The 12,693-nt window shown below is 41.3% G+C and overlaps 1 protein-coding gene across 2 annotated transcripts in view; it reads left to right on the top strand.

Annotated features, from left to right (window-relative positions):
- The window catches only part of LAPTM4B (lysosomal protein transmembrane 4 beta), a 60,796-nt gene that overhangs the window by 40,227 nt on the left and 7,876 nt on the right, over positions 1-12,693 (top strand). Inside the window, exons 6-7 of one of the 2 annotated variants that reach the window (XM_068184298.1) lie at positions 1,404-1,499; positions 2,173-3,295. In XM_068184298.1, coding sequence (XP_068040399.1) covers positions 1,404-1,499; positions 2,173-2,325 — 249 coding nt within the window. In that variant the 3' untranslated portion in view covers positions 2,326-3,295. Of the gene's footprint in view, positions 1-1,403; positions 1,500-2,172; positions 3,296-12,693 lie in introns of those variants that run through there. The other variant, XM_068184307.1, reaches the window with a different exon arrangement.

Genomic DNA, 12,693 nt, shown 5'->3' with positions numbered 1-12,693 from the left:
TTTTACTTAATTCTGGAAAAGATGCAGTTCTCCATGTATGTGCAATTACTTGTTTCAGTAGCCTGGGGTACGTTTGCACAGCCCACAGCTTGGTCTGCAGAGCCTGTCTAACCTTCCCTTGTGATTTAGCTCACTCCAGAAGCCTTTTGCTCTCCCCATTTGATGGCCAAAAGTATTGTCAAAGTCTGCAACAGCTGTAAGTCAATCCAGGGTCTGTATGGTGCTGAGAAAAAAGAGGAAACAAATTTACCAGATTTTAGCCAGCTCAGCCCTGGTGGAAAAAAAACTTCCTGATCTGCAAGCAAGCTATCACTCAGTCACGTGGCATCCTGAAAAACACAGCTCATGTGTGTCAGCTCTGGAGACAGAGGAAGCACAGGGCAGCTCAAAGGGATAAGAGGCTTTTGGAAGGCCATCAGTGCAAGTGAGTCACAAAAGTATGACTCACTCAGTGAGACACACATGCAAATTCAGTGCTGGCAGTTTAATCTGCATGTATTAGGTTTATGGAAGAATTTCCGTGCAGACCTACTAAGTAAAACTATAAGTTGGGCACTATCAAAACACAAAGTTCTCCTCATCACCATCATGTGTGATTACATGGGTGTCTTGGTTTGAAAGAAAACAGAAGGAAAAACTCTAACCTCCAACAATGGGAAGCAGAAAGCTCCAGAGAGAACTGCTTTAGTCCCGCCAGCTGTGTTACTGACATGCTGCAGATCTGGCTCCAGCTCCTCCACATCTTCCTGCCTCTTATCTTCCTTCCAGTCACTTTGCTCATCTCTGCTGCCCAAACTGGAATCTCTTCTGCTCGTGAAGGATGTAGTGGCTGTGAGCATTTTGCCCAACCAGTTAAAAAAGTGAAACAACTAGTTGTTTGACAGGAAGCAGCACTACCCGAGCTCCAAGAACAAAAGCAGTGAAGTTTATGACCTTGCATTAGGTTTATTGCTGTTATTACAGGGGTTTTTGTTTTACACTGGGGAAAAAAAAAACCCCAATATTTTTAACAATGTTTAAAATGTCAGAAATAACTTTAGATGTCAATAAAAGCTTTTACTTTGGCAATTTTCTCTAGTCAGGCAAGAATACCAAGACCCCAGAGCATTCCAGTCACATGGAATATATTGATTTAATAAGCCCCCTTTATATATTGAAAGCCACAGTAAGGTCTCCCCAGAACCTTCCCAATTCCAAAGAACCCCAATGCTATCAGTATGAGGAATGACACTGGATTACTCACAGAGCCCCCAGACATTCTCACAGTCACTGAAACCAGGGAAGTGACTGTCCCATGCTTCTATCATGCTGATGTTAATATTTATAAAGAATGGAAATGCTGTATCAGAAAAACATCCATGGTTTATTTTCTGCACAGAGTAATAAACCCCTTTTCTTTGCAGGGTTACTTGATAAGCTGTGTGTGGAACTGTTACCGATACATCAATGGCAGAAACAACTCGGATGTGTTGGTGTACATTACCACCAATGACACTGCGGTAAGGACGGTAGATGGCAAACATTTGTGTAATGTTGTGCATTTAAAGGCTTTATTTTATATTTATTTTTTTTTATATTTCTTTAGTTAACTGCCTTAATTCCTTTGGCTGTCCTTGTCTGTTGGTGATGTTTGGACTTAAAACTCAGGGGACTGGCGTGCAATGGTTGCAAATCACATCTATTGCTAAAATGCTGGTTTTATTTCATGCATATTATCTGTTAAAGAATCTGTGTTAATCATAAACTACAGTTTATCAGTGTAAACCCCAGGAATGACCCTCTGGGTTCTGAGAGTTTTGAGCTCTCTAGCTGTGTGATGATCTGGACTGTGGAGGGACTGATTAGGACTCAAGGATGCTATAGTTTACACCTGCTGTGAAATTCTGATTTATCTATAGAAATTGTGATTTAGGACACTTAACATCTGGTGTAGTGCTTTACAAACTCACAGAGAGGAGCTAAAAGGCAGAAAAAGTTCAGCGATTCATTTCCCAGTGCATGATGGGGTTTGTATGGTAAGGAGACCAAATGAAACAAAGATCGACATGAAAGAAATTAACAGACAGATTTTAACCTCAAAGTATGGAAGGCATAGGTTCACTTTATAGTAGTTTAGTGCTTACATGCACATGTGCAAGACATGATTGCTAAGCAATGTCTTGCTTTTTGCAGAAGGCACTGAAGGACTACAGGAGGAAAGGGTCTCTGGAAAAGAGCCAGTTCTGTTTGCAGTGGTGTTGCCATGGAGCTGCTCAGTTCCACCCAAGCTACACTCTGGGGGCTCTGTGCCAGGTCAGCCCCTGGGGTGACCCAGGGCTGATGTAACAAGGCTCTTTACACCATTTACATAACAGAATGAGAGCAGCACAAACTTGGTTGTCTGGATCATTTGGGTAAAATCCCAGGATTGCTTTCCTCAGGTTTTCCTAACTGTGGGTGGTCTCCACGCACTGAGGTTTTAGACTGTCAGCTATAATCCTTTGGAATGAGTGATCCCATGCAGCCACAAGGGCTTAGAAAACCATCACTACTTTTACATGAAAGATGTAACTCTTGCATAATTATTTGTCTTCTCTACCTGAAGCTTTAAGAAAAACATAAAAAGTTTTATAGACCATGATCACAGCTGGCAACCAGGACGTTTAAGAATAAAAACATGGATTTATTGAGAGCTAAGAAGTATTACCATTTTCTGTAGTGGAATCTACTTTGAATAAAACCAGGAATTTTATGTAAAATACTTTTGATAGCTCTTTTGTTTAGTCTGTAGGTAGTTGTAACTCAGCTTCAAATGCTGTTAACTCTACAACCCACAGAGCCAGAAGGCTCAGCAGTGGGAGTGTCAGCTGGATTATCTGGGAAACTAAACTTACTTTTTAAAAGTTACATTAAAACCACCTGCTTCACTGCTGCCTTCATAAAAAAAGCCTATTTTTTAGAGATGCCTGACTACCAAAGCTCTTCTCAGTACTTTTGTATTTGGTAATTACCAAATGTTTCTGTGAGAAAAGGAAACCCTTTTATCCCATTCACAGATTACATTGTTGGACTGAGCCTTTAATTTAACTCTGCTTATCTTGCTCTTAGAAGACATCTAAAGCAAAAGCAGGTTGTGAGAAAGGTTGTGCATTCCTAGCTAGGGCTCTGACCATTGGACTCTTCTTCCTTCCTCAGTATTAACACTTCATTAATTTTAATAAGGTGAGAATCTGTTCCCTTAAGGTATGATGCATCTCTCTAAAAAAGTTCAATAAGATGATATTTAATGAGAAAGAGCTGTTTGGGAATTTATCAGCTAACCGCCCAAAAAAAAAAATCACTCAAAATCACTCAGAAATTCGTGTTTTTGAGTACAGAAAGGCTCAGCAGAAAGGCAAGAGGAGAGTCACTAACAGCCTGGATTTTGAATTATGTATTTGAGGTGGAGGCAAGCTTCATTCAAACCCATGTCTGACTACTTCTTTCTAATCAGGAGGAGCGCCTTCACCCTTAGGTGACACATTCCGTATCCATCTCTTTCACATCCTTCCCTGACAAGCTCCATGGGCACCCACCAGCCCAGTGCACTCAGCGTTGTGAAGAAGGAGCTGATGTGCACCTGAGCAGCCTCTTTCTTTCTTCTGCTCTTTACTGAGCTTCAGAAGGAATGAGCATATGTGGAGTTAAATCCCCATCATTCTCCACTGTGAGTCAGAAGACAGTTCTTCCCTCCCTTCACCCCCTGAAATCACAGACTTAAGAAGGTTATCTTTTTCTGCATGTATGTCTGCATTCCAAAACATACACAAACCCCCCTCTCCACATGACTAAAAAAATGTAGGTGCAACACTGTTGGTTTAAAATGGTTTCAAAATGAAATATGGAAGAATAGGACTTCAACAGTGAAATACTGAAGACTTCTGAGAGTTTAGAGCTCTTGAGGAAACCTTACAAAATTTTGAAATGCTGTGATAGGTCACTACAGTCTGTTGAATTGTATAATAGTCTCCCAATATTCAAGTGTACTTCTGTATTAAAATGATGTTTTTTTCATTTTTATGAATGCTGGGAAACTTCTTCCAGCAGGGCTCCTTCATACCAATATGTCTTTAAATCATGAGCTACAAATTTCTTAAAAAATATGAGTCAATCTCTGTCCTCTTCTTTGAAATAAATATGTCATTTTTAGAATCAAACCTGCTACTTGAATTCCAACAGAGCTGCAGGTCATACCTGCAGGGTATGTTCTCCTCTCCAGGGATGTTTTTTGAAATGTACTTGTCATCAGCATTAGCTAAAAGAATCTGTACAAATGGAAACAAAAATCTCAGCTTAAATACGAGACTGGCCATGATTGCTACAGTTTAGAGTAAAAATTTTAAGTATTATGGAATCACAGAATCACAGAATGGTTTGGGTTGGAAGGGACTTTCAAGATCATTTAGTTCCAACCCCCCTGCCATGGGCAGGGACACGTTCCACTAGACCAGGCTGTTCAAAGCCTCATCCAACTTAGCCTGGATCACTTTGGGGAAAGGGGCACCCACAGCTTCTCTGGGTAACCTGTTCCAGTGTTTCACCACCCTCACAGTAAAGAATTTCTTCCTAATGTCTAATATACACCTACTCTCAGTTTAAAGCCATTTCCCTATATCCTATCACTACATTCTCTCATGAAATGTCTCACTGCAGCTTTCTGTAGACCCCCTTTAGATACTGAAAGGTGCTACAAGGTTTCCCTGGAGCCTCCTTTTCTCCATTTTTGTGGCCCTCTGGATTGGCTCCAACAGGTTCATGTCCTACTTATGATGAGACCCCCCCAAAGCTGGATGCTTTCTTCTCTATATAGAAGGATTTTGTTTTAAAATCTGTCCTGTAGTCTGAATTGCTTCATGCTACCCATTTGCTCTGTTGTTCTCAGCACAGAGAAATTTCCAGTTAGTCCTCCTGGTCAAACTGGTTATTATAAATAATGCTCATAGATCTGATCTGTAACTAACCTTTTATCAGCTGCCAGATAATCTGATTTTTGTCACTCAGTATAAGTGGTTTAAGCCATCCTTTTTGCAAGTGTGCCATCTGGAGCAAATATGCTCCTCCTGCTGCAGGCTGTGAATGGGATACTCCTGCTGCCCATTAGGTGAGAGATCCTCCTTCTTTGACCTTTGATCAAAATTTGACACCACATGAATATGCCTGGCTTGGCTCCATCAACAGACTGTGTTATGACATGGGAGGGCCAGCTGATGCTGGGCAGGGGAATGGCCTGGACCCCAGGCAGGGGGAAGATGTGACGCTCTTAGGCTCCTGAGAACCTGAGAATCCAGCTGTGTACATTAATCGCATCTTAGAAATATGGATCTCCCTCCTCCTAAGTGTTTTTTCAATACTTCTCTCCCCTCAGTTTCTGGAGGTGTCTGTAGGAGGTTTTGGCATGGCATTAAAGTGGCTCCCCTGCAGTAATCTGAGGATTGCTTGTCCCACTTTCCCAATCCATAGTAACCTGAGGATTGTTTTTTCCACTTTCCCAATCTGGGATTGCTTTTTCCTGCCAGCTTCTCAAATGCACCATGGATGAAGGGTAATTTTCCACACAAATTTAAACTGTCACAGTAGTACCATGGAAATGTTCATCCAGTTTAGAAAAATTACCAGTATACAGGTGCAAAAGATAACCCATGTTAGACATTTGTTCTCTGGAGCAGTAGCAGCTCTATTGTGCTCTTGGACAGCCAGGGGATTTCAGTCTGTTTATTTTTAACTCTTACTGAAGCCAATCAATGGAAGTTTCATCTCCAGTCATGCTGCCAGTGGGAATAGAATGTAAAGCTGTAAATCTCTCTTCAAAGTGGGATTTAGATCTTTATGTGCTTTATGAAATTGTTTCAATAGATTTTATCTTACATAGACTTATCCACAATGGTTAATAAATTACTTTTTTTTTTAATGCAGATATATTCCCTCTGCGGACATGACCTCAGCTAAGTAGCCTGTAATTAATTGGTCAACACTTTAGTTTGCTTTCCCTTGCTCAAAGCAATAGGAGACCTATTTGAGAAGTGCAGAGTTAGATCTTTCATTCCTGCTGGATGATTTCTCTGAGCAGAAGAAGAAATTCTTTGGTAAAGTTGGAATGGCTGCTCTTTGTATTATTGTGTTATTAATTTGGTGATTAATTTGGCTGTGGACAGAGGGAAGGACCCTTAGACTCATGCCAGTTAAACAGACTGAAGCATTAGATGGATCCCAGAGACAGATAAACCATAGCAAGAGCTCTTATTTCTGATAGGTGCTTTGGAACCTGTGATTTCCAACTAAGCCAGATTTGGGATGGTATATGTCAGAGTAGAAGACAGCTCAGAGCAAAATTCTGCTTTAAAAATGTTTTCCATAAAAATCCTACAAACTTGTCAATGCTCATGAGGTAGCTGGTCTTGTGTGGCAGTTTGTGTGCCACAAACTGTTACTGGACCACTAGATCACAAATATCTTTTTGCAGTGAATAGTAACCAGGAAAATATTTTCAAATGAGCTGACACCACAAATGAACATCCCTGGTGTGACTCTCTGAGTCCATTCAGGGCCTCCAATGGAGTCCAGGCAAAGGACCTTTGACCTTCCTTATTGGATACTGGAAACTGTCTGATAAAAACCTGCAAGAGGAAAAGCAGGTAAAGCAGGGCACAGAGAAGAGGAAGAAGAATCAGGGACAAGAAATAAAGGAAATAAGTAGAACTACCCAGTGCAATAAGTAAAGGGGATGGTTCATTAGTAATCCAATGTAATAGTCTACATGAGACCTAGAAATGTGGTTTAAATGCTGGAGCTGTTTTTCTTCAGAATTGCACTTTGTAAACATAACAACACAAGTGATTTCTTCAATGAGAAATTTTTTTAATCTTCAAAGGGCTCAAGATCCGCATGGACGCCACCATTCATGTCTTGGTAGTATGCACATGCCACATGTGCAGTTCTTCCTCTTCTGTTTGATTCTGAGTTGCAGAAAAGTATCATGACAGTCTGCGTCTGCCAACAAACAGCTCTTCAGCTGCTCCAGCATTTCATATTCTACTTGCAGTGAAGTCCCATGCCTTGTCAGCTGGCCTTTAATCTTAGGGAAGAGATTGTGCCTTTATTTTTTTAACTTTCCATCTTGCCATCTATATTCAGCTCTTGCTTCCACTTTTTCCCTGTTTTTGGAAGATTTTTTAAATTAAAATCCAGCATTTCCTGTGGTCTGAATTACTTCATGCTGCCTGTTTTCTCTGTTGCTTATAAGCTAATTGCACTTCTTGTATGGGTCTCAACTATTATTAGGTAGCTGCTGTCAGCCAGCTGTACTGTTTGGAATGGACTATTACCAGTGTCAATTTGAGGCAAATACCCTCTTAAGTTTAAAAATAAGATTTCCAAAGCATTTTCATTTGTTATGACAGTTATAAATTTACCTGTGAGCTAAATTACAAGTTCAAAATATATGTGTTTTATCTATTTTCCTAAGTAGATTGTAAATTTGTATTTATTTGCAGTTGACATATTGGAATTTGGAACTAATATGTGACAATTTGTGAAAGATTTACAATAAAATAGACGAATCTGTTCTCACTGTTGATAATTAGATTAAAAAGAAGACATGAAATGGGGTCATGTAATTTAAATCCTCCAAATCTTTTTGGGTTCACTAATTGGGTATGTTGCAATGTAGGAAAAAAACAGTGTTTATAAATTTGCTGTGGTTCTTTCTTTAGTGCTTTTTATCCTAATGGGATTGATTCACTACCATCTGACAGCTGCTGCTTTTTGGGCTTCAAAACACAAGTCAAAGTCTTCAGTATAATTCCAAGGATACACATCAGTGCAGCAAAAGTCAATGACAACTTAAATCCCTGTTGCTCAGGATGTATGGGCGTTAAGCTGAGCTGTGTGTGAATTTTCCAGGTCAGGCTCAAGTCATAGTTACACTGTGCACCAATGGAGGGGGGAGGTGAGAATTTGCTCAGGCAGGTGTTGCTCAAGCAGGGAGTTGCAGCAGGGTGTGAGAGGCAGAGTCCCAGCAGAAATGAGCCATGCTGGGGCTTTATAGCCATAGAGTTGGCCTGTGCAGGAGCCCTGCCCTGCTGCAGAGCTGCTCCCCCAGGCGTGGTCCTGCTGCAGCTCCAGCACTACCTCATCTGCTGTCACCTCATCACATCCTCCTGCGCAGCACAGCACAGCACACAGCACAGCCCCAGCCTTTGCCAAGCAGAGCAGGAACTCCCCACACATCCCAGTCCCTCCCTCCCCAAGGCTCTCTGACAAAGCTTTCCCAGCCCCACAAACCAGTCAGGTGCTGACGGACCCTCAGCGGGGTTGGGGGAGCGGTGACAGCTGGTGGCTCAGCGGGTGGCTGTGTTCTCTCTGAGATCGCCTGGAGGCCACGCTCACTCCCTGCCAGGGAGGAGCACCCAGCTGCCCGTGTTTGGCAGTAGTCAAGAGGCCTGTCCTTCTGTGGTTGTTAATGGTTTCAGTTCACTTATGGACTTTGAGTCTCATTTAATTTCACTTCAGTGGCTCCCTTAGAGCAATTGCACTCTTCCCGAGAGTCCCTTGGGACTCTTTATGGACACAGGACTGTCCACTGCGGTCTGTTCCAAACTGCACAGCGCTTGTGGGTTTGGTCCTCTGTCTTATGAGCAGCGAGGAAAGCAAGGTCTGCTTTAAATTAACTCTGGGACAGACACTCAACTTCAGAAAGAGCAAGGCTGAGTGGGTATTAATCCATCAAATTTAGAAGATCTGCAGAAGTTTTTTGGGAGTTTCTGGCTGAGAGGTGCTTTATGGTTGTGATTTACTAACAGTAATAGATTTTTTGATACAGACAGGAGCCTTTCCAGCAGCATCTGTAATGTAAGCATGGCTGTGATAACCACACTCTTGGGAGATAATCAGTCCTGTTCAACAATTTGGGTGTCCCATGTGAGCTATACCCAGATTTCTGTCTTGTTAACACTTGAGTGGAATACACAATGTAGTTTAGTAATTAAAAAGTCCACTGAAAGAGTAGTTCTCTCTCAGTTTCCTGCACTCAAGACATCAACCATTTGTTACACAGAGTAAAAGTATGCTCCAATGTCTTCAATACTGATGACTTGTAGACAGATATACCCTGAGAAAGCATGTGCTCATCCAGAAAATGCTCATTTTGAAAAAAAAAAGGAAAAATTGAAAAAATAATGCTGTTCTCCCTGTACAAAATCACAATGTACAGCTAGAGATGCAGCAGTATGAGGCTGACCAAGACGTAGGAAAGACGTCTGTGACCTGAAGAGGGCTGTTGCTCCATGTCTCTGAATGGAGACAGTAATCACACCATTATTCTGGATGACTTTTATGAGGCTGCACATGATGAAACAAGACAATAGCTTCCTCAATTCAATTTTCTTCACATGCAAGGGTAATCACAATCTCTCCCTAAATCTTGTTGTATCCTAGAAATATATACATTTATTCGTTTATTTGGAGTGCTGAAAGCATTGTGCTGCTTCATTACAGGATTTCATAAACTCATGTAAATTTTCCTAAATAGTGTCTTGGAGAGCTGGTGGCTTGGAATAAACAAGCAGTTTTGCCAAAGAAAAGCCATACCAGCTCTAACTTTACACAGATGATTTTGGAGCACTGAACCCTACTTCTTTGCTGAATGAGGTTATAAATTATCTCTGAGCTATTCTGCTTCCAGTTACTCCATCTGTAATTGTTCTAGTGTGGTTTCTAAAGGAAATGCATACATATAAACATGAAAATACTTCCTGTACATGTTGAGAAGAAGATTTCTTAGGATTTATTTGAAAGACAACATGTAATGAAATCCTTAAATAGTAATTAACTAGCATATTTTGGACAGATTTTTCAAGCAAAAGCATCCAAATGAAACCATAACAGCATCTGTGTATGAAGCAAAGTCAAACATCTCTCATTTAATATTAAATAAGATTTGAGTCAGATATGAAGCTTTGGTTTTGGCCCTATACCCAGGGCTCTTTTTATCTGGGGACAGGGAGAAAGAAAAAGAGAAAGATAGGAACTGTTTTGTAGACATTGCCCTGTTTCTTCCTCAGAAACATTTGCTTTGACTGGACTCATTTGACCAAAGCATCCATTTACATTGGAAACAAGCACCTTTGAAGCAGATATTCATAAGCATTTACTTATAAAAATTGCTTCTAAAGGGCAGTTGATCTCATCTGGAAGATCATCTGTCCAGGTCAGGTGGGTGAAACTCCCTGCCACTTTCCTGAGCGTGATTGTCTTGTCAGCTACCTCCCCAACACCTTTCACATACCTGGGCTTGGAGCTCTCCCTTCAGCCTGGACCCAAAACTGTCAAGTGGGTTTCTTCATATGAGGAAAGTAAATGGGGACTGCACTGCAGGGGAGCAAGGATCCTTAGTGAGATGAAAGAGGGCAGAACAAGACAGAACTTAATAGAGGTCTTTAGAGTCATGAGTGGCAGAGGGGGTGCTCACTGACTCAGGAAAGAGCTAAGGGACACTCAGTGAAATAGCTACTGGCAGGTTTCATAGCAAACTAAAGGTATTTCTTCTTGGAATACCTAGATGAACTGTGGGTCTGCTTACCAGGAGACATTGCAGTGCTAGACATCAGCATGGATTGAAATGCAGGCTAGAAAAATCAATGAAAGAAAAATTCCTTTAATGACCACTAGCCCAGCAAGTCCTTAACAATCAAATTTCTGACAGTTTAGAGAATATTCTGGGCAAGTTCTAACTACATATGCTTGCACTGCTCTTTCTAAATTTCTTTCATTGTTCTGTCTTACACTTCTGTTTCTTTATCATCCACCACTTACTACTGTATCTGGATGGACTTTTAACTTATCCAGGAGAGCTGTTCCTACATGCAAGTGCTTAATTGCAGCATTCTGAAAGCTAATCCCTACTTCTGTCTCTAGTGCTTGCCTTGTATGCAACATCTGACTGCATCTCACCACAGAATTATTATTATTCCTCTTTCTTCACTACTGGGAAAAAGCTCCCTTTACTCCTGAAGGCTGTCAGCCTTCTCCTACAGTCAGTGTAAAATGTGAATTTGTGTCAAGGGATTAAATAGAAAACTGAATTCTAAGTGGATTTAGTTTTAATACTTCTTGTTTCTCCCACTGCTGGGTGCTGTGTGCAGTTTTGGGTACCACAAGATAAGAAAGATATAAAGCTATTATTAAGGAGTGTCCAAAGGAGGGCCACAAGCATGGTGAAGGGTCTGGAGGGGAAGCTGTATGAGGGGAGGCTGAGGTCAATTGGTCTGTTCAGCCTGGAGGAGAGCAGACTGAGACGAGACCTCATAGTGGTTTACAGCTTGCTCACAAGGGGAAGTGTAGCGGCAGACATCGATCTCTTCTCTCTGGTGACCAGTGGGAATGGCCTGAAGTTGTGTCAGGGTAAGTTTAGATTGGATATCAGGAAAAGTTTTCCACCCAGAGGCTGGTTGGGCGCTGGAACAGCTCCGCAGGGAAGTGACCACAGCACCAAGCCTGACAGAGCCCAAGAAGCGTTTGGACAATGCTCTAAAGGACATGGTATGACTCTTGGGGATGGTCCTGTGCAGGGCCAGGAGTTGCACTTCAATGATCCTTGTGGGTCCCTTCCAACTCAGGATATTTTATGATTCTGTGAACTCTTGGAATCTCACTATAGAAAAAACATATTTCTTCAGATACTCTCGATAAATGCTACTTCTTTTCTTCCTACACAGAGAAATGTTGAAAACCTTTGAAGGTCAGCCTCAATAAAATCACTATATTTAATAGTTTCCAGTAAATTTTGTACAGGAAATAAGACAAGTGCTACATTAATAGGCTTATTTACTTTCAAATAAAATACAAAATGTATTACATAAACAGTGATATTTACATATAATCCAGAGCTTATTGTCACACAAAGTACTAAAGGAAATAGCTACCACTTTGTGGCTCGAGTCTCCAAAACAGAACTTAAATTGAGGAGATCTGGATTTCAGAAATTTTTTAGGAAAAAAAAAAAACCTTAATTTTTACATTTTCCTTTGTACTCTCAGACAAAAAAAAAAAAAAAAACAAACAAACCACATTGTCAAACTTGACAGGGAAACATTGCAAAGAGAGAATTATTCTAAGCCTTTCCTGCCTACAGAGTGAAGCAATCAGCTGGCTATAGTTGTGTATGCACACAGACATCTTCTGTTTTCCCCAGGTGATCTTCATAACATCTGTGTAGTCAAGAACCCAACAGTACATTTGAGACTGTCTTGAATGGGACAGGTGGTCTTGATGGCAGCCTTCCCTCCAGAGCTCTTTGTAGGCTGGCTGCTGCTCCACTGCAGCTGAACGTGCTTTAGGTTGCAGTTAATGGCTCCTCAAAGCACCACAGCTGTGGGAGGAAATTCCACTGCTCCTGGCTGGGTGAATGACAGGACAGCAGGGGAGTAAACATGAAATTAGTAAATGTGATTGCATACCATTAAACCCTCTCCAAACCACACAGTGGTGTCAGATAGGTGCAAGTCGGTTGTTGGCCATGGCTGGAATCACTGAAATGAAATGAGCCCAAAGCAGAGGGCTGGTGCAATTAGGCATGTGCTGCTTAAAACCTCTTCTTTCAATTCAGTTGTCTCTGAACCTAATGCATCAGCCTTGTGCTGTATCGAGGAGAAAATGTACCCTGCTTTAGGAAAGGCATGC

Source organism: Anomalospiza imberbis, chromosome 1 (assembly GCF_031753505.1).
Source record: "Anomalospiza imberbis isolate Cuckoo-Finch-1a 21T00152 chromosome 1, ASM3175350v1, whole genome shotgun sequence".
Classification (NCBI taxonomy): domain Eukaryota; kingdom Metazoa; phylum Chordata; class Aves; order Passeriformes; family Viduidae; genus Anomalospiza; species Anomalospiza imberbis.
The sequence above is the reverse complement of the archived record's forward strand: the minus strand, read 5'-3'. Positions and strand labels throughout refer to the sequence as shown.